This window comes from Nelumbo lutea, chromosome 2, assembly GCF_056320005.1.
Source record: "Nelumbo lutea isolate HS-2025 chromosome 2, American lotus-T2T, whole genome shotgun sequence".
NCBI classification, from domain to species: Eukaryota; Viridiplantae; Streptophyta; class Magnoliopsida; order Proteales; family Nelumbonaceae; genus Nelumbo; species Nelumbo lutea.
In genome coordinates this window covers 101397420-101420023 of record NC_142685.1, presented here as the reverse complement: position 1 = coordinate 101420023, position 22604 = coordinate 101397420, and the positions used below count along the sequence as shown (strand labels likewise).

Sequence of the window (22604 nt, the reverse complement as noted above, 5' to 3'; positions counted from 1 at the left end):
TTCAATTTTCTTTCCTTTCCTTTTGCAATGTCTAGTTCGAGTAGCTCGGGTAGCTTAGATAATCTTCTAGAAGGGCCTGAGGCAGAGACCTCGGGCCGGGCTGACTCTTTTGACAGCCTTCTGGATGAGCCCGAGGTAGGGCCTTCAACCCAGGTCACCCCGGGTAGCCTAGAGTCCACTTCGCGTCGGGTTCGGATGTCGGACACGTTCGGACCTTCCACTATGACATCTGAGAGACTTCGGTTCCTCGTTCGTCAGTTCAACCTGCCCGGAGAGTATGCATATAGCTTACCTTCGGGCAACTTCCCTTGGGAGCATGGTCCAGATGAGATCGTGGTCTTCCAGGAGCAGCTCATTGTTGGGCTGCACCTTCCTCTTCACCCCTTAATCGTTGAAGTCTTGAACCACTTCGGTGTCTCAGTTGGTCACCTTCACCCGAACTCTATTCGCAACGTTGTCGGGACCATATCCCTCTGCTACGAATATGTTATCCCCTTGGACTTGGAAATTTTTTCTGCTCTTCTCATGCTCAAAAAACAAGCGAGCTATCTTCCCGAGCACAGGCGGGCTTACTACCTGTCTCCCCGCCCGGGATTCAAGTTTCTTCACAAACTCCCCAACAAGGTCCCGACCTGGAAGCGGGACTACTTCGTGGTCCGAAGTGCTACGGGGTGGCCGTTTCCTACTCAATGGAGGTAGATTTGGAGGTATCATTGAGGCAGGGAAGACCCGCGATGCCAACTTACTTGCTGGAATGAAGAGGAGGAAGCGGGTCACCAAGCGTGCTCGTGTGGAGTCTCCTCGAGCCGTGGAGTCCAAAGTCCCGAGCCAGCCTCTGGTCATCACACCTGGACTCTCCCAGGGAACCCGAGGCGGTGGGGCCTATCCCCGAGATGGCAGCGGAGCCCGGCGTTGCAGAGGCTCGGGAAGCCGAAACTGTAGAGGCTTCTCGACCTCCAACAGAATTTTCCAGCTCGGGGAGCCAGGAGGGGGTTGGCAGTGTGCTAACTCCGAGTTGTGCTCTTCGGAAGAGTAAGAAGGCTGTTTACCCAGGCGAGGTCGCGGCATGGTCCGAGCTTCCTCCAGGCCACATCAGCGCACGTGCCGCGTCTCACGTTATGGTGGTAAGTTGACGCGGTTTTCCCTTTGTGCTTTTTCCTTCATTCTTTACTTTCTTGCCGAACGGACTCCTTGCTTGGCAGGCGAACTCCTCCATCCATGCCCTAATTATCCAAGGAGAAAGAAGCCTGAAGCGGGCACAGGTTGCCAAGGAGGCCTTGGAATCAGCTCGGGAGCGGGCACAAACTGCCAAAGAGGCTTTGGGATCAGATCGTGAGTAGGTCCAACATCTTGAGGGCGAGACTTCGGCTCAGAGGAGTGAGCTGGAGAGACTCCAGAGGGAGAATGGCGCCCTGAGGCTTGTCGTGAAGCACCTCGCGACCTCGAAAGGTGGTCTGGAGCACGAGGTGGAATACCTCAAGGCCAACATCAAGGAGAAGTCCGAGATATTCTTCCAGGCCCTTGAGGATACCAAGGTGAAGGTCGTCGACGACTACATAGCATCGGAGCACTTCGACGGCCTGATGGTGGGCTCATACTGGAGGGGCTTCAAACTGAGCCGGTGGATGATAAGGCACGCCTACCCCGAACTTGATACCCGTGCCATCACCACCTCGCGTATTACTTCGGAGATGGCTGTTGCGGCTGATGAAGATCCGAACTCTGACGACGAGGTTGACCCCCCGAGTGTTGCCGAGGTCCCTTTTGAGGGCAAGGGGGATGTAGTCCCGAAGTGATGTATACCGGGCATGTGAGCCCGAAGTGATATGTATCGAGCCTGCGAGCTCATTTTCCTTTTCTCTTCTTTTGAACACTGTAAAGCAAACATTAGTAATGAAGTACTTTTTTCTGCTCAAGTGTTGTGCAACTTCTTTTTTGCCAAAGTGACTATATTGCCAAGCTGCATAGAATTAGGTCCCCAGGACGAGGGGGTTCCTTGAGACGAGTTAACATAGTAAGGCTATATGCCCGATCTGTTCTCTGCCTGGGTAAAGGAGACATTAGTTTAGTAGGCCTGGCTTGGAGCGAGCTATGCGCCCTGGGCTTAATACCCGTGATGCCTGCTCTTTTTGGCACTAACACTTAGTTTGCGTTGATGAGGTACCGAGGTCATCCTCAGCTCGGCGCTTTAGCCTTTAGGATGTAGTGTCGAGGTCTTTGTTACCTCGGCATTCTAGCCCTTGGGCTTTGGGAGCAGCTCACAGTCCGCCCAGTTCGGTAGCTTATAGATAATATCGCCTTAGGTTGACGATGTTCCAAGCTTGGGGTATTTGCCTACCCTCCAGGGTCTCGAGCTCGTACGGTCCTCCGAGTGCTCTCTTTACTTAGTAGGGCCCTTCCCAGTTCGGCCCGAGTTTGCCAACGCCGGGCTCAGGTGCCATGACCTTGCGGAGAACCAGGTCACCGACATGGAAGTTCCGCCTCTTGACTCTGGCGTTGTAGTACCGAGCTACCCTTTGCTGGTACGGTGCGGTCTTGATGTATGCGAGGTCCCTAACCTCGTCAAGCAGGTCGAGGTTGGTACGTAGCTCGTCGTTATTGGTATTGCCGTTGTATGCTTCCAACTGAAGTGAGGGGATTTCGATTTCAGCTGGGATGACTGCCTCCATGCCATAGGTGAGGTTGAAGGGAGTTTCTCCGGTGGCAGTTTTTTCTGTAATTTCGTCCGCCCATAACCCTTTAGCTCGGTCTAGCCTAGCTTTTAGTCCGCGGAGAATAGCTCTGTTCGTGACTTCTGCCTGACCGTTTGCTTGTGGGTGCGCAATCGACGTGAAGTTTTGCTGGATCCCCATGTCTTGGCACCACTCTTGGAATTTGATGTCTTCGAACTGCTTGCCATTGTCGGAGATTAGTATTCGAGGTAGGCCGAAGCGACACACTATGTTCTTCCAGAAGAAGCTCTGGACGTTTCGAGCTGTGATTGTTACGAGAGTTTCAGCTTCAAGCCACTTTGTGAAGTAATCTACCGCCACTACTAGGAACTTCCTCCCTCCCGTTGCTGGCGGGAATGGCCCGAGTAGGTCGATGCCCCACAGCCGAAGGGCCATGGGCTGGTGAGATACTTGAGGTCGGCGGCGGGCTGGTGGTGAATATTGGCGTGCTTTTGGCACTTGTCGCATTTCCTAACTAGCTCAATGACGTCTGCTTTCATTGTTGGCCAATAGTACCCCTGTCGTAGTGCTTTTTGAGTGAGGGCTCTGCCCCCCAGGTGTCTGCCACACAAGCCTTCATGAATGTCATTGAGTACGAGCTCGACTTCGGGAGGCCGCAAGCAGCGCAGGTAGGGGAGCGTGTAGGATCTTCGGTACAACCGTCCATATATTATGACGTATTTGGCTGCCTGGCGCTCTATCCTCCGAGCGGCATTGCGGTCTGCGGGGAGGGTTCCATGTAGCAAGAAGCTCGCGAGTGGATCGATCCAGCTCGGCTATGCTTGGGTGACAGGAGTGACCTCCTCTGCCCCCCTGAGAATGATTGGCCGAGGTACGTCCTCTATGTACATGGTTCTCATGGTGTTGTCACATGTGCTGGCTAACCGAGACAGGGCATCGGCCTCAGCGTTCTCTAACCTCGGGATTTGCCTAATGAAGTGTGACTGGAAGTTAAGCAGAGCCTCCTTTACTTTTGCTAAGTAGGCGATCATAGTTGGTTTGCGGGCCTCGTATTCGCCTGTAACTTGGTTAACCACAAGCTGGGAATCACTGGAGATAACTATGTGTTTCGCTTTTACCTCTTGCGCCAGGGCTAGCCCGGCTATCAACGCCTCATATTCGGCCTCGTTATTGGATGCCGTGAACTCGAAGCGTAGTGCGTACTCCAGTTTCGTGCAACTCGGGCTGCGGAGAACTACACCGGCTCTGCTGCCCTGCTGATGAAGAAACATCTACGTGAAGGATCCAGGGCTCTTCATCTCAGTTCGCGCTTGGCCTAACCAGGAGAGAGATCGAATTGGATGCGACCTCACGGTGCTCGGACTCAACCGGCCTGGGAGCACCGAACTTACCCGAACTGGGAGCCTCGTGCTCAACCGGGCTAAGGACCTCAGAGCTGAATGTGCATTCTGCAACAAAATCCGCCAAGGATTGGGCTTTGATAGCAGTTTGTGGCTTGTACTGGAGGTCGTACTCACTGAGTTCGATGGCCCACTTCGTCAATCGACCAGAGACTTCGGGCCTGAGCAACACTTGCCTCAAGGGTTTGTCGGTGAGGACAATAATGGTATGGGCTTGGAAGTACGGACGTAGTTTACGAGCCGCAATGACCAACGCATAGGCTAGCTTTTCTATCTCTGGATATCTCGTCTCTGCTCCCTGTAATGCTTTACTAACATAATAGATGGGTCGTTGGACCCGATCTACTTCCTTTATCAGTACTGAATTGACCACTTCGTCGTTTTCCGAGAGGTACAGTTCTAAAATATCACCCTCTTCGGGCTGGGTCAAAACTGGGATACTTGCAAGGTATCTTTTGAGCTCGTCAAACGCGAGCTGGCATCCTGGGTTCCACTTGAACCTTTTGCTTTTCATTGCTTTGAAGAAGGGCAGGCAGTGATCTACCGATTTGGACATAAAGCGACTCAGAGCGGCTATTCTGCCATTTAACCTCTGAACCTCTTTTACTTTTCGGGGGGGTCTCATATCTAGGATGGCCTTTATTTTGTCTGGGTTGGCCTCAATGCCACACCGGTTGACAATGTACCCTAGGAACTTACCCGAGGTGACACCGAAGACACACTTATTTGGGTTTATTTCATGCTAAATTGACACAGGATTTGAAAGATAGAATGCAAATCTTGTATTAATTCATGCGAAAACTGTGTATTGACGACCATGTCGTCTACATAACATTCTATATTTGTGCCAATTAAGGGTTGAAACAGCTTATTCACAAGCCTCTGAAAGGTTGCCCCAGCATTTTTTAGTCTGAAGGGCATAACCTTGTAGCAATATAGGCCGAACTCGGTTGTGAAGGCGGTTTTTTCCTCGTCGACCGGGTCCATCCTGATTTGGTTATAGCCCGAATAGGCATCCAGGAAGCTTAGCAACTCGTGTCCCGAGGTCGCGTCCACTAGGCGGTCGATCCTAGGGAGGGGGAAGCAATCTTTCGAGCAAGCTCGGTTCAGGTCGGTGTAGTCGATGCCACTTGTCGTTTGCCTTCTTTACCAGAATAGGGTTGGCCACCCAGCTCGGGTAATGAACTTCCCTTATGAAGTCTGCTACGAGGAGCTTCTCGACCTCCTCATCGACCGCCCTCCAACGCTTTGGTGCTAGGTTGTGTTTCTTTTTTCTAATGGGCCTAATTACAAGGTTAGTATTCAGCTTGTGAGTTATAAGGTCGGGGTTTATACCGGACATCTCTGCTGCGGACCATGCAAAAACATCTAAATTTTGAAGTAAGAAACTTACCAGTTCGGTTCGTAGGGGTTCCTGGATGGAAGCACCGATCTGAAGCGTCCGAGCTGGGTCTGCGGCTGAGGTTGGAACAGCGACTGTTTCTTCTGTGGGCGCAGCTCGTTCTTCGCCTTGCTCTGTAGGCCACTCCAGTTCGAGGTCGCCGGTCACCTTGGTCTTTCCCTTTAGGGCAGCGACATAGCACTTGCGGGACTCGAGCTGGTCGCCCCGCGCTACCCCCACACCGAAGTCTATAGGGAACTTCATTGCCAAATGATAAGTGGAGACCACTGCTCGTAGGATATGGGTGATTGGCCGACCTATTATTGCATTGTATAGGGAGGGGGTTGCGACCACCAGGAACTCGTGGTTGAGTCTGACTACATAGGGCCATGTGCCGACTTCCACAGGTACTGTCACTTTCCCGAGGGGCCTGACTTCTTCTCTGCTGAAGCCCACCAAAGGAGTGTTTGCGGGATTCAAGTCACTTCCCTGCAACTGAAGCTGGTCGAACGCGGCTTTGAAGAGAATATCTGCCGAGCTGCCCGAGTCAACCAGTACGCGCCTGACCTCGAAGTCATTGATCTTTACCTTTATGACGAGGGCGTCGTCGTGGGGGTAGTGAACCCCGCACGCATCGTCCTCGGTGAAGAATATGGGGCCTTCCATCCTTGGCCGCTTTGGGGGATTTTGTTCTTCTCTGGTGGCCTCACGGGTTGATACCCGAGCTGCTGCCGAGGTGCATCTTGCTACAATCGATCCTCCAGCGATCACATCAATCGTTCCCCGAACTGGCCTTTCCTCCGGGGGCTGCTTCTGCGACTGCTCTGCTGGCTGGCTGCTGGACTCTGGGGCATCTCTGTTGTGCTCCCCCTGCCAACCTATCTTATTATTGTTATTATTATTATTATGCTGTACAAAATTTCTTGGGTACCCGTGACGGATAAGTTCCTCTATCTCATCGCGGAGATTCTTACAATGTTCGATGCTATGACCGTGGTCTCTATGAAAGCTGCAATACAAATTTTTATTCCTCTCATTCGGGTTCCCTTTCAGACGAGGTGGCCACTTCACGTACGGGGCGTCCTTGATCGTCATCAGGAGCTCAGCCCGCTTTGCATTCAAGGGCGTATAGTCCGCCCGATCTGCCATGGGAGCTCGGAACGGCTGACTTGGCTTCGCCCCCCGAGCTGAGTCTTTTTTCCTCCTGTCATCCTGGTTGGGGGGTTCGTCTTCCCTCTTCCTTTTTTCAAACCCACCCTCAATCCTTTGGTTGATCTCCTCCTCCGTTCTTATGAATCTGTCCGCGAGCTTGAGGAATTCGGCTATGGTCACGGGCTGGCTGACCATCATGTGCCATTTGAATTCCTTGTGCGTTACTCCCCTCTTGGCTACCATGAGCTGTACTATAGGGTCTAGGCGCGGTATCTGCAAGCACGCGTCGTTGAACCGTTTGATATAGCCTCGGATGGATTCTCCTTCCCTCTGGACTATCCCGAGGAGGCTCTCCTCGGTTCGGGGGCACCGCTTGCTGGTAACAAAGTGCGCGGTGAAGACTTGCACAAACTGGGTCCAGCTCCTTATCGACCTGGGGGTCAGGTTCCTATACCAGGTGCAGGCCACTCCCCTGAAGGTGGTAGTGAGGACCACGCACATACAGGACTCGCTGGCCCTCGCCAGGTGCATCTGGGACTGGAAAGCATCAACATGATCACTGGGGTCAAAGGACCCATCATATTTGTCTAGTGGGGGGAGTTTGAAATCTTTGGGCATGGGAACGGCGAGGAGTTCTGATGACAGGGGGGAAGGGACTGAGAGAATAGGAGCAATCTTTACCTCGTCCGAGCTTACTTCTTCTTTACCTCGGAGCTCGGGTAGGACGCGGGTGGTAGTTCGGCGACTTCGTCGGTGCCTCCGCTGCTGCTTGGAAGGTCCGGTGTTGGCACTGCTTGCCTCGGTGTTGCTGAGCTCAATGGGCCTGGACCGCTGGTGGTAGTCTGCGGCCAGGGCACCAAACTGGTTCTCCGCGAGCAGGAGCCCAAACTTGGAGCGCCGAGGTGGTGCTGACTTGGTTGGCTGGGAGGTTCCTGATCCGTCGGTGAGCTACGAAGCGGGGGGAGTTGATCTTTCCCTCCTGCTAGGGGATGAGGCCTGGCTTCTGGAGGGGTTCTGAGCTTGGGAAGCTTCCCCTCAGTGAAGGCGCCCGCCCTGAGGAGAGGGCTTGACTTGCCTGATAACAAGGTGTCGAGGTGGGAGCTGTAGCTGGTTCTGAGGCAGTTGGGGGAACTGCTGTTGGTACTAGTATTGAGAAATGTGGTGTAGTACTTGTTGCTTATAGAGTTGGTGTTGTTGAAACTGCTGCATTTGGGCTTGCATGGCCCGCATGCATTGCATCAAGTCATCAAGCCGATTTTGGCTGGTCGCCAGAGGGACAACGGTTGGTTCGACGAAGGTTGTCTCAATAGGGAGGGGAAGGGGGACATTCATAGGTGCCACCGTGCTTGGTGCATTGAGGCTAGGGATTCCGTTCGTCGAGAGGGGCATGGTGAACTATCCGATGCACACAGTGGTGGGCTGAGGGTGTTCCCCTACAATGCTCAAGTCGACGTTGTGCCTGTTACTGCTGGAGGAAGCCATGGATGCTAAGGTTTCTTTTAGAGAGAGTTAAAGGTTAGGGGAGGCTTTTTGAAGTCGTTCCCACAAACGACGCCAATTGATGATGTGCAATCTGGTCCGTCCCAACTGTCGGTAACCTTGCCTCTGACGGAGCTGAAGATGCCTGAAACAAGGAAGAAACTGGAGATTTCCGGGGAGGAACCCGGTAGGAACACTCCGAAGCTCAAGTTAATACTCTTGAGAAGGCAAGGGAAAATAAGAGACTTTAAGACCAGAAAGCACAAATATCACCTATATCTCTTTCTCTGGGGGGGAAGAAGGTCTTTTATAACCAGCTGGTGCACTAACTCCTAGGTTTCTGCCAAGTCAGGTATAACCGCCTCCGTGGGGGGACAGACACAACCGCCATTGTCCTCTCTGTCAGGGTCGTCTCTGCCACAACTGAGATGGCAGTAGCAGGTGGCCGTTACAGCGTGATTGCCATCTGTCAGATCCAGACCAGTCTGGCGTGCTGCCTCAGAGTACGGACCTGTCAGGTACGGTTTCATAGTTGCGCGACCTGGAGCTGAGGTGCCGGAGTGGTGCGCGAGGTGAAGTCTTGAGTTCGAATGGGAGTATGTCCTATTGTCTCGAAGTGCCGACATACGGTCCGGACTAACCCGAGGTGGGTTAGTTCAGGCTTTGCCCCTCGCGGGCTTCTCTGTTAACCTCGGGATTCTTAGGGAGAGCTCGGGTTTCACCTCCCAAGGAAGTGTGGGTTTTTTTGGGGGAGCTCGGGCCTCTTCTTGGGGAACTCGGGAGCTCGGGCCTCTTATTTGGGATATGGTCGTGCTGTCTCCGTGCCGAGCTGACGTTCTTGCTAGGTCACCCCGGTTTCCTCCACGTGTCGCACAGGCAAGGGGTCGGGCCAAATCTACCTCCATCAATGTCCAACTGAAAACCGCTCTTATCATTATCATGTGAATGCTCCTCCAGTCGCCGCTCCTATCTTTGGTCTCAATGTCTGAATGAAAAAACCGGTCTTCTTGTATGCTCTCCCGTGCTCAGATGAATTGCAGCGGCAGCGGCGATTGTCATTGTTGTTTCTGGTTTGAGCAGAGATCGACGATACCATGCATGTACGCTCATCGGTCTCCAGTTTTCTTACACCTCGCCATTCCAGAGCTCCTCCACAGACTTGAACGCCCATTCTCTGAGACAAAAACATCTACAGTGCATAATCTACGCTGCGAGATCTGACTGGTCTTCTTAGATTCCTCCTTGCTCAATGCCTAATTGAATATATCCAGGTTCTTCTTCAACCTCCCCTTGTTGCAGTTTTTCACCAACAAACCCACCCCTTGCTCGTATACCCATCTCAGACAGATCAGCATGCAATGTGTGTGCACCACTTTGAATTAATATTCCACCATTAAAGGCTGCTTCTTAATTAATTATTATTGATTTTTCACAACTTATCATTGCCTCGTAGTGGCCTCATAGTGGGATGGAAATATCACTACTCCATCAGCAGATTCAGCACTTTCAGGGCCAAAACAGAAGAAGGGAAAGAAAAACAATTAGTTATTGATCCTCTATCGCTGTCGTTCAGGGGGTTGCCTCCGCCACAATGAAGGGTCCTCCGGTGAACCAACGACAATGAAGAGAGAGAACGGGTGAACCGAATAGGGGGTTTCACAAGTTTTGTTGAAGAAGCAAAGAAGGGTCCTCCGGTCTGTGGGCTTTCATTTTCGGGTTTCCTAGGCCCAACGCGCATATAGTTCCGAGAGAGGTTCTATAGGGGGTAGCCACTGTCGCAATGAAGGGTCCTCCGGTGAACCAGAGGCAATGAAAAGAGAGAACAAGTGAACTGAACAGGGGGTTTCACAGGCTCTGTTGAAGAAGAAAAGAAGGGTCCTCCGATCTGTGGGCTTTCGTTTTCGGGTTTGCTAGGCCCAATGCGCATACAGTTCCGAGAGAGGGGTTTCATAAGGGTTGTCACCACCGTTACCGCCGCCCCTATTTGGTTCATTCTGCTTTTTCAAGCACTCCATTGTTGAAGAAGAAAGAGGATGAAGGGTGTGATGGTTCATTTGTTAGTTCTAAAAACAATAGAGATAAAATTGTCTTTTTGTCTTTATTAACGGCAACTAACGGTAAGAGAAGTATTAATTAATTGTCAGAAAACAGTAGGAATACACTTACTCATAGGAATACACTTACTCAATTAACAAAACAGTAAAGGTAGCTTAAAAAATTTATCCTAAATATTTTAGATATTTAGGTTTTATAATATCATTAACATTATATAATGTTAACATACTTTGATTTGACAGACAAGGTGTCAGTACCGTAAAAAACAAAGACAAAGGTATATAAATCGTCATGACATTGAAATTTCAACTTACATGTGAAATTTTACCTGAGTCAAGTCAAAAATTGTAAAATGATACCTGGTTTTTCACAATATATATAATTTTATACAAACAAGTAGCTTTCGTCATTTAATTTAGTCTTACATATAGATTATTTTAATATGTTAAGGGGTGACGTTTTCTACTATGTTCTCGGTATTATCAGCATAGAAATTATTCCCCTCTTTGATGCAATTAAGCAAGTAACCCGCTATGCTAAATTTATCAAGGAGTTGTGTACTACTGAAAAGAAGCTGAAAAGTGATGAGAAAGTCTATATAGGGGAGAATGTTTCAGCAATCCTCCAAAAGAAATTACCTCCAAAATGCAAGGACCCAGTTTTTGAACTTGGTGGGAAGGATGGATTCGGAATTATCATTAGTAAGCATCCTGAGAAAGAGGAGTTAACCTTGAATTCTAAATTGCAGGAAATTGTTACAGCATTGAAGAATTCTCCAGAGTTACAACAGTCAGGTAACGTTTCTTATATTATGTTACCAATTTCTAATGGGAGACCGTTACCCTCTGTTTTGCAGGCCCCAATTCCAGATTTAAACCCACCCATGATGGATAAAAGGGGAAAGCACCGAGAGTTGCAATTACAAGACCTAGAGGATCCGGTTTATGATGATTAAAAATAGGGAAGTTTGTTTTTTTCTTATTCTTCTTGTTTTTGCATTTATAGTTTAGTTATTTCCCCCTTTTCTTTGCATTTCACCTTATATTGCGGACAATGCAAAGATTAAGTGTGGGGGGAGGGGGGGGGGAGTATAGGATCTGATTCAGGATTTTAGTTAAGTAGTATTTTAATTCAGTACAAAAAAAAAATCAATTCTTTTGAAATCAATTGAAACAATATTATGGAAAAATTCTTGTGAACCTAGTAATGAGGTACGATTAGGGAGTACACGACTTATCTGAAGCCATCTCCAGTTAAGCTAGTCCTAAATTCATGTTTAAATAAATAGGGTTGCTACAACTTAGTAGGATGGAGCATAAAATGCACCTACTAACCAGCAATTCAATAGTAGGATGGAGCATAAAATGCACCTACTAGCCAGCAATTCAAGCAGTAGGATGGAGCATAAAATGCACCTACTGGCCAAATAATCCTAAAAGTGAGATGGAGCATAAAATGCACTCACTTCCACAAGGAGAGAAAAAGAAAAAAGAGAGAGAAGATAAAAATGTTTTCCCTAGTTTACTACCTGGTTTGTAGTAGCAAAAATTGGATTGGTTGATGGATGAGTCGTGTATGACTTGGTTGTGTTGATTTAACGGTTTGCAATAGTTAACCTAGAATATTTGTGGAAAAAGATGAAGGAAAGTTGAGTTTAAAGTTTGGTAGGATAATTTGCTTATTTTTGCTTAAATTTTGTTTTGCCCGAGGACGGGCTAGGTCTAAGTGTGGGGGGATTTGATAGTATGAATAATTTCAATATTATTTGTATTTTTTCTTATTTAATTAGTAAATTAATTAATAGATTTTTATTGTATTTTATGTAGGAAATATTAATTAATTGGTTTTATTGGGTTTTATGTAGGAAATCATGATTTGGGCTAAAAGAAACTTGCAGCAAAGCCCAACCCATTAGAGAAGACCAACACGAATTCAGCTTGCAAAGAAGTGGGCCCACTCCATCGATCCTAGTAGGATTCGACTGAGATAGAGGCATGAGTCATGAAAGAGTCCTAATAGAGTCAACCTCTTGCTGTACTCCTAAAAAGAAAAAGAAACAAAGAGTTAGAGTCCATCTCAGTTAAAATTCCTAATTAGAGATAAGAATAGATTAGATCTAATCTAAAAATTATCTATTAGGGAATTGGACTCCCAATGGAGAAGGAACTCCTAAGAGGATCTGGAAACAGCCCCCTCCTAAGGCTATATATAGGGGGGCGGACAAGCAAGGGAGGCATCATCCAAGATAGCAGCAACCTTCCAAGGAAGCAATCAACAACCAAGGAGAAAGAAGCAGAATACGCCCTCTTCATCTGGAAGCTGTGATTTCTCCATGAAGTGTGTATAAGCTTTTATTTTCTGGTTGAAGGTTAAGGAAGCTTTGGTTCTACAAAATTGTGAGATCTAATTGATTTTAATTCAGTTCAACGAATAATGAACGGTAAATATCATGTAAAAGGACAAAAATGTCCTTCACCTATAATCTAATTTTTTTTTTTTATGATTGGTATCCAAATGTCTCCCCGAATTTTCTCTAGATTCCCTTTTCCTTAGAGGTGTAAATCGGGCCATGCTTCCCATAGCCCGGTATGGGCCGACACAATTTTGAGCTAGTTTGGCCCGGCCTGGCCCAATGGTCCACGGGTCGTGCTGCGGCCTGACACGATTGTATGGGCCAATGGGTCGTGTTGGGCTTGGGGTTTCAGGTCAATTGGCCGACAGGCACGACCTGTACTATTGTGTTGTGCTGCCCATAGCCCGTGGGCTGGCACAACCCGACCTGGCCCATGGCACGACTCATATATATATTTATAATATATTAATATGGGTAAAATACAAAAACCTCCCCTATAGTTTAATTTTAACAAATACCTCCCTTGAACTTTTAGGAAACTCAACAAAAACCTTCCTTCTGTCACATTCTCAGATGAAAAATGTTAGACTGATGCACCATTCTTTTCCAAATACCCATTCTACACTTTTATAAATTATTTTACATACAAAATTACTAAAATAACCTTGTTTTAACTTGATAAAAACATTAAAATATGACTGTTAAAAGAGGTTCTTGTTAAAATAAGGTTATTTCAGTAATTTTGTATGTAACATAATTATAAAAGGGTATAATGGGTATTTGGAAGAAACTGGTGCATCAGAATATTTTCCATCAGGGAAGGTGATGGAAGGTAGGTTTTTATTGAGTTTCTCAAAAGTTTAGGGGAGGTATTTACTAAAATGAAAATATAGAGGTTTTTATGATTGTCAGAAACTTCAGGGGAGGTTTTTGTATTTTACCCTAATAAAATAAACAAATTTTTTCAATTTTATTATACTATTTTATTTAATTATTATATATATCAAAATTCATATAAATTAAAATTAATTTTTTTTTCAATTTTTTAAATAAATAACTTTGACTTGATCCACAGTCCTGGCCCAAGTCTCGGCCGATGAACCAGCCTGGCCTAAACCGGCATGGGTCGGCACGAACTTGGGCCATAGGCCATGCTGGGCTGACCCCCAAAATATCTCAGAGGAGGGAGGCCCGGCCCATCTCGGCCCGCACTTTGCACAAGCCGCAGCCCGCAGGCGAGCCATGCCATGCCGCCCAGCACGGCCCGTTTCAAGAAAAGACCCCAATGATGGTGAAACTCATATAATTGCGCCAATCCATATAATCATCAATGATGGACGAAAAAGAGAGCTTAAAGAACGGCGGCTCCTCCTCGCCCAAGGATTTGCTCTCCCGCCGCACTCCTCTGTTGAGAGTCTCTTCACAGGTGGTCTCTAACTTCTTTTCTAATAACGATCCTGAGTCGGACTGTCGGCCTTTTTCGTAGCTCCTAACTGGGTCCATGGCCTCGTCGGTTGGGGTTGCCGGTCTAAGATCCAACTTTTTGACGGATAATTCAACCGACAATTCTTCCAAGGAAAACGGTTCAAGGGATGGAGGTGAAAAGGATGTCCGGCTTAAGCTGCACTGTCTGTTGAATTTGGTGATTGCCCACTCTCCCATGTTTATATTTGAATACTTGAAGACTGAATTTGATCTCAATGCTTCGTGATTTATCATTGTGTATATATCTCCAGAGATTACTTTCTCTGTTATAAATCAGTGGGGAGATGCACATTGGTTAACCAAAATCCCGCTGCCACCAGGGGTTGGAGGGGTTAAGGGAAAGGGGATGGGCTACCCCCTGTTGTGTAGCCCCATGAATAAAAAAAAAAAATCAAACAAGCAAGTTTGGTTAATCAAAATTTTCAGTTCAATTTGTATTTTTCGAAATTGGATTCAGTCAGGTGCAAAGTCCGTTGGAACACCCATAATATCCTTTGCATTGAGAATACCCTTGAAATAAAGCACAGAAGATGATATGTTCCCGATGCAAGGCTGTAAAGGCTGTTTGAACGGTGTTTTAATGGGTCTTGCACTGACTGAAGCCGACCTCGTATTTTTCACACATTTGTATTGATGAACCCAAAATGCAACACTAGCAACACAATGCCATTCTACCAAACAGGCCCCATGTTACGAGCGTTTGTATTGACTTCAGATTTAATCTAGTCTCAGGCCTGAGTCCCAATTCTTAGATTGAGTTGGGTAGACCTGAAACCTGACCCAGCTCGCCCAATTTGTATCGATGCTTAAAATCATGGTTTTTAAACCGTTGTTGATTAGACGGTCGGACCATTTCGTTGAATGGTTTTTGGCCATTTTTAAATTTTAATTATTTTTTATTTTTTTTAATTTATTTTATCAAAACGGGCCATTCATTCAGACTGGATAGTTGAACTATCAACCCCAAAACCGATGGCCAGAATGATTCTAATTCTGGGTCATTTTTTAAAACATTACTTGAAATAAAAGAGCTAAGCTACACAAAACGGGGTAGACATCACAAAAACAAAGATGATTAAATTGGCGATCTAATACCCTATTCCTATTAACCCGGACCCGTTGACCCAGATTGGCCAAACAGGCAACCAGTCAGCTGCAATATTTGCTTCCCTAAAAGACATCTAGACCAAACTGTAGACCAGTGTTTTAAAACTTGGCCCAAACTAGACGGTTGAACAAAACCAAGAACCAGTGGCATTTCCAAGTCCCAATTAAGTTGATGGTTTTTGCGGGTTGGGTGGACAAACCACCCGGTGGACAAACCAAACTAGACGGTTGTTGTTGTGGCCAATTTTGATAATTTAATGCATGAATATTGGTTATATTAGCGGTTGTTTGGCATCGTTGCCATTTCTTGGAGCAACGGTGTTACATCAGCAGCACATCGGAAAAAGCGGTGCTCCAGGAAATAGGCATTTGCTTGGAACCATTTTTTCATAAAAAACAGTGCTCAAAGCTATGCCTCAGAAATTGGAAAACTATGGCTTGGAGCAATGTCAAATTTGGCATTTCTGAGAGCTGCAGCTTGTTGCTGCCAACATGACAGTAACGTGGCACTAGATAATGGGTACTAGTGCTAAAAACATTTCCTGGAATATTGGTACCAAACAGAAAAAATTATTATTGGTCGAGGAAACGTTCTACCTAGTAGTAATGATTCCAAATTAAAATAAAAGTATCGATCCAACCACACATCAGAAGCACTGTTTTCTTAGCTGCAACTGCACCATCGGTGCCAAACATATACTTAGATTTAAGAGAAAAAGATAATAAAAAAAATAAAAAATTTAAGATGGGTATTTTGATAGTTTAACATATTCTAAACCTGTGTCTGATGGCTAAAATTCAGGGGTCTTTGTCGCAAAAAATGTACAGACGGGTTTTGTCACTAAGCCATGGCTTTGTAATTAATTTATCCTGAAAACGGATCCTGAAGAATAGTCAAAAGTGACCTACATAGGTACTACTGTCCGAATCAGTGGTGTATTTGCTCTTGATTGCGCTATGTAGCCACTTGTACACGCGTTGTTTCTAGGAAGACCCGGACCCATCTTTTACGTTCTTGTTGACACGTTATCGTAGGTCTTCCTTCCTTGTGCGTTCCCCTGCTCTGTGTTGTTTCTTTATTTTAAAGAAAAAGGAAGGTTAATCCAGTGCATGGCTTCGGGCTTCCTTGTTGTAAGTGAAGTGTGAACTGAGAAAGAATGGCCAGAAATAATGGAGCTCCTCAAATTCAAGGTTGTTGGATGCTTGAACTGATCATGTCTCTGTTGTTATTGCTTTGGCTAACTGATGAGGTAGTATTAGCAATGACAGCAGCAGAAGGATCTATGGCAATGCCCAGGTGTCAAGCGAAATGCGGGAATATGAATATCCCCTATCCATTCGGTATCGAAGGAACCAATTGTTCCAAAAACTCCTGGTTCGACCTATCTTGCAACGACACTTCCGGTCTCCTCGAATTGTCCGTTGGATTGGGAAGACAGGTACTGGAGATATTGCCTCAAGGTCAAATTGTTGTCACAGGTTGGTCGATTACCAGTTGTAATACTTCTGAAGACGTCTTGGATGTCTTCCTCTTCACTTCGTCCCCGTACGTCCTTTCCCAGGAACGTAACAGATTGATAACCTTGGGTTGCGATCACCTTGGCTACATGGTTTTGATGCTTCGTCATTCCAGACCAGTGGAGGGTGCATGTCATTTTGTCCGAAGAATATAAAGATAAATGATACTACTACGGTTGTGACCACGAATGATACAAGTGATTGTAATGGCTTCGGTTGTTGCCAGACTCCAGTCCAACCACTCCAACGGGTCTTTCTTGGTATGAAGTATGTAAGTACGTTAGGAAGTACTGAAACAGAGCCGTCATCACAACAATGTGCCCAAGTTTTGATAGCCGACTGGAAGTCGTTCAACCTCTCTTCGTATCTGAAAAATTCCATAAAAAACGTTCCTTTGGCGCTGGACTGGGTGATAGAATTTAACAAGACATGCAAAACAGGTAATGTTTCGTCCAATTGCGGCCCCAATACCCGATGCAGGGACGTGATCTCTGGATACGTCTGTGAATGTGAGGAGGGATTCCATGGGAACCCTTATCTTCCACGGGGTTGTCAAGGTACGTATGAGACTTGCAGAGTGATGTGGAATCATTTTCTGATCTCTTTTAAAAATTTTGCTTTTTGTTTGAGGTGTAACCATATAAAAGATGAATTAAATCGGTGGAAATTAAAGTCGGTTGATTTTTAAACTTTACACTTTTCTTGTTTGGTTGTCAAGGTATAAATTCTGTGAAAATTTACACAGAGGAGGGAAACAGAGGAAGAAGAATAAGAAAAAGGAGAGGAGGGAAGCAGAGGAAGCAGAAGAAGAAAAAGGAGGAGGAGAAGAGAGACAAAGAAAGATGAAAAGAGAGACAGATGGGAGGTAGGTTCAGATCTGCCGCTGCAACCAGTTGCAGCAGCAGTGACAGAACAGAGAAGAAAAAAGAGGGGGGAAGAAGAAGAGGAGGGGAGGAGAGAGAGAGAAATGCCGGTGCCGGTGCCACTCTGGTTTCAGATCTGCCGCTGCAACTGGTTGCAGTGGCGGTGATGGAACAGAGAAAGAAAAAAGGGGGAAGAGAAGAAGAAGAGAGAGCAAGAGAACAAGAAAGAAAAATCGCCTGCTGCTGCCGCCTTGGGTTTCGATCTGCGTGAGAGAAACTACACCGATAATATAAAAAAATAAAATCAGTTTTACACCGATTTACGATGTAAAACTTCACAGTTTTCAAACATGTGAAAAATCAAACCGAGATGTAAAACTTACCACGGTTTGATTTTCCACCCCAAACAAACCTTGCCTTATTCAACAAATCCTCAATTCTTATTAATTTCTTTGTTTTTAGATGTCGACGAATGTGCGAAGGATAATCCTTGCGATGGGATTTGTACGAATACACCCGGGGGTTATTTTTGTTCCTGTCCGCCGGGTTATGCCAGTTATGGAATGATAAATGGAACTTATTGCAGAAAGAAGAGTGCCATTAACCACTACCGACCTTGGATAATTGGTAAGATCCATCCCTTTTCCTTTCTATTAAAATGTTTTATTTATCCATACCTCAAAAATTTTTACTTTCTTGTATGAATAATGTGTTAGATGGGGAAGTTGGAAGTTTGAATCTTTTAGTAAATCCAGTAAGTCTTTTCTTAGAAATAGCTATCTGGATAAGTGCATTTATAAATATCTTTTTATTTCTCATGTAATAAAAATCCAATATTAAAAGAGGTATTTTTGTCCCATTCAAATGTTGACAACTTTATCCTTAGGTGAGAAATTTAATTATTTACCCACCTAAGACCATAAAAATAAAATTTCCTTAGTCCCCACATAAATCTAAAAAAACAACATGGGTGATCAATTGCCATCCAAAAAAATAACGCCCCCTGAATGTTAGGTGGAGTTAAATTTTATAGGGTGGATTTAAGTTGTGTTTGATTTAAAGGAAAAGATAGGGAAAGGACCTTCAAACCAAATACAGCCTTAAAAGAAACTTGTTTCTCGAATTCATTTCTTAACTAGTCAATCTAAATTATAATTCATGTTGTGGTGTTAAATATATTAGAAGAGATAGCTGCGATGTACAGGCTTATGTTCAGTTTCTCAACTGAATTGTTTTATGTGACCAGCTGAATTTAAATAATCACATATTTAAATTCTTATTTTAAAAATTAAAAAGATAGGGGTTGTGAAGCAACTTGAGGGTCAGTTTGATTTACATTTAGAATTGAAATCGGAATTAGAATCAAAATCAGAATGATTTATTCCCCTTACCTATTTGGTTTAGACTGAAATTAGAACTAAAATTGTAATTGGTTGAAATGGATTCTCATTCCAAGGGAGGGGGAGGGAACGGGCATCCAATCGCTCAAATGGGGGGAAGCTATCCTTAAAATAAAGAGTGCCAAATGCAGTCTTAGAGGCATTTTCCATGGTGTGGTTTATTTAAGTGCCATTGTATATTATTAGCCTTGGTGTGGTTTTTAGAAATGCCACTATATACGAAGAAAAATTGACACCTAAATGTGGTACATGCAATAAAAGAATATCAAAAGATTTCATATATATACTTAATCCAATGAGTAATTAAACCCACAATCATCCCACATCTTAAATGAGCTTGTTTGAATTTTTAATTTTGCTTAGATAGTGGTGCAATTTGGGTAGGCCTAGCCCTAACCGAGGTTGATCCAACCTATAATTTTACACAAGTTGGCTTGGATTATTTGTCCTTCGGTTAGGTAGGGTCCAAGACTTTGGGATTCTTTTTTTGGGTTGTGCCTGGTCTTAGCACTTATGTAGCCCAAGCCTAGCCCAACTATATGTATATGTAAAACATATATACATCCATCATCATCGTCCAAGCCTTACCCCAATTTTTTGAGGTCAGCTACACAAATCTTATTTCACCATTCTGTTTTGTTTAAAACCTATTGATAAATTATTGGTGCTTAAGTTATTTCTTATTACTTCTATCCATGTCCTTTTTGGTTTATCCTAACTCTTTTATCCCCTTAACTTGTAACTAATCACTTGTTGTGGGTGTTGTTGATGGCCTTCTATGTATATGACCAAACCATTTTGTGCTTAATTTTCTCATTTTATCACTTGGTGGAGTTACTTCTAAGTTCCTATAAATGTAACAAATCTCACATAAAATTATGGATGTACCCCTTCATTCTACCGATCCTATTCTAATTCTAGGTGCAACATCTTCCTCAATCTCTCCCTGGTTATAAATTTATAAATTATTGAATCAAGATAGCGAAGAAAAGTCATATTCATGAGTTATCATATATTATATTTTAGTTCTATTTATTTTAAAACATCTTGTTTATAAGGTATTTATTTATAATCTTAATTTTGCATGTAATTTATTGCTTTCATCAATTAAAACAGCGTCATCAACAAACAACATGCATTAAGAGGTCTCCTCCTAGTGTCAAAAAAAACCAAAAAAATAAACGAGATCCCCTCTTAAACATGTCTAGCCAATTCATTTATGATCAGTGCAAATAAATAAGGGTTAACTATTGAAATATTGTTGAAGATCCATTGTAATGATAGCATCCTAGTTCTCTCCCACATATATACATACATATATGGATCATGTATTTCAAATTTCAGAGTGGCTTGATTGACCAACCTGAATGCATCAAATTTCAATGCTAGATGGGCTTGAATTGGATAGATTAGTCCTGACATTGGGTTTGGGCCTTAGGCACATTTCTTAATATTAGGCCTGAGTTGACCATCTAGCCTACTTAACTTGCACCCTTATGCTTTGAATTTCCATGTGCATCCAAGAGAAGACTTATTTTCAGAAGAGATAAAGGGGACATCAAGCTAGATTTCTCTTAGTGTGGAAACAAGAATGAATAAAAATGCCAAGCCCAGCCACGTAAGTAATTGGCAAACCAAGCCAAAATATATGCACATGATAATGGACTAAAGATTGAAAAATTAATCTTCAAAGGTTAAGTCTGAAACCAAATCCAAGAATAAGTAAGTGTAGGATAACAATTCTAATTTAAAATGGATAAAATTCTATTATATTAAGTTCAATTAGTTAATATTAACTCTAATATTCTTGTTAAATTATTTCAGTAGTTTTAAGTAACAATTTCATTATTTGATTTTTGTTGGTTGTGTAGGTGTTGGCTCAAGTTTGGCTCTACTGCTATTAGTCCTAGCTAGTATGTGGTTTTTCCATCTATATAAGAAAATAAAGAGGAAAAAAATCAAAGATAAGTTCTTCAAACAAAATGGTGGTTTATTATTGCAACAACAAATATCTTCAGGGAAAGGTAATGTTAAGAAACCCGACATATTGGATGCGGAAGAGCTGGAGAAAGCAACAGATCACTATAATGCGAAGCGAATTCTTGGTGACGGGGGACAAGGTACAGTCTACAAAGGTATATTGACTGATGGAAGAATTGTAGCAATTAAGAAGTCCAAAAAAGTGGATGAAAACCAAAATGAGCAGTTCATCAATGAGATTTTTCTTCTCTCACAGATCAATCATAGAAATGTGGTTAAATTGTTAGGCTGCTCTTTGGAAACAGAAGTTCCTCTATTGGTCTATGAGTTCATTCCTTGTGGAACCCTTTCTAAACGTATCCATGATCAAGGTGATGATGACATGCCATTTAGATGGAGCAATCGATTAAGAATTGCTACTGAAGTTGCAGGAGCACTTTCTTACTTACATTCATCTGCAGCTTCTACACCAATATTTCATAGAGATATCAAATCTGCAAACATACTCTTGGACGACAAGTATAGAGCCAAAGTTTCAGATTTTGGGATTTCAAAGTCAATTGCAATTGATAAAACTCATTTGACCACTGAAATTGTTGAAGTACGAGGGACCTTTGGGTACTTGGATCCCGAATACTACCAATCAGGACAATTTACAGAGAAAAGTGATGTTTATAGTTTTGGGGTAGTTCTTGTGGAGCTTTTGATCGGAAAGGAGACAATTTTTTCATCGAGGCCAGGAGAACAGAAAAGCTTAGCCACTTATTTCCTAACTTCAATAGAGGAGAACCGTCTCTTTGAGATTCTTGATGCACAAGTGGTAAAAGAGGGTGAAAAGGCAGAGCTTGAGATAGTTGCTTACCTTGCAAAGAGATGTTTGAATTTGAGTGGAAGAAAAAGACCAACAATGAAGGAAGTCACTATGGAGTTAGAGGGGTTGAGAATATCTAAGGACCAAGCATTTGTTCAGGAAACCCATCAAGAAGTGGAGTGCTTTATAAGACAACCGTTAAGCCTATGGGATACTGGTTCAACTTCAACCGGATATGGAAGTTTGGAGAACAGCGTTGGATTGCCGTTGGATGATAAACCACTATTGCGTAACACATCATCTTATTCTTGCTGATCAAGTTGGTGTATAAAAATTGGTAGTGTTTTATTTGAAGAATAATAAGGATACAAACTAGTCAAACTCATGGTTGTTCCGAACATCAGAATGTTTTGTGGGGCTAATGTGTTACATTATTTTCATCCACTAAGGCCCACACGATGTTTCTGATGAGCGGTATGTGATGTACCTCTAGCAGCTAGAACTTTGACTCGCTTGTAGCAGTAGGCACTGTTTGTTTTGTAACTATTGCTGGATTGACTTAACTGAAATATTTATTTCTTTTAGTGGATAAAGCAGTATATAATGCTATTCAGTTATTTATGTATAGAATTTGTCAAAATATCTGTACAAAGTAGTGAATTCAAAAAAAAAATTGCTAGATTAATTCAATGAGGTTCTAGCACTACCGTTAAGAAAATGAAGAGATTAAACCCTGAGGTTCTTGCAAGTAGGGCTGTCAATTCTACCAGGCCGATACAACTAAACTGATCATGGCGGTTCTGGTTCTATAGTTTTTTCCTAATTAATAAATGGGTCAAGGTCTTCTTGTTCTTTCAAATTGATTCGGATCGAAATCAATTATACGTAAAGGTATTCTGGCTTTCTAACCGTAATTTGTTTTGTTATACCCTTTTGTACAGTTCTGGT

General features: G+C 44.1%; 1 protein-coding gene across 1 annotated transcript; it reads left to right on the top strand.

The window, feature by feature from the left end:
• The first annotated feature begins 16241 nt into the window (after positions 1–16241).
• LOC148872354 (putative wall-associated receptor kinase-like 16) lies at positions 16242–22234 on the top strand. Its single transcript, XM_088970120.1, has 4 exons — positions 16242–16563; positions 17043–17159; positions 17928–18092; positions 20737–22234. Exons 1-4 carry the CDS (start codon positions 16242–16244, stop codon positions 21969–21971), a joined length of 1839 nt encoding a protein of 612 aa, XP_088826246.1. The 3' UTR covers positions 21972–22234.
• Positions 22235–22604: the final 370 nt, after the last annotated feature.

Bases quoted from the DNA above. Each gene is read 5' to 3' on its own strand.
- LOC148872354 (XM_088970120.1), top strand. From the start codon at position 16,242: ATGGCCAGAAATAATGGAGCTCCTCAAATTCAAGGTTGTTGGATGCTT. The intron at 16,564-17,042 runs GTTGGTCGATTA...CATGCAAAACAG, and splicing joins AGGTCAAATTGTTGTCACAG to GTAATGTTTCGTCCAATTGC. The intron at 17,160-17,927 runs GTACGTATGAGA...CTTTGTTTTTAG, and splicing joins TCTTCCACGGGGTTGTCAAG to ATGTCGACGAATGTGCGAAG.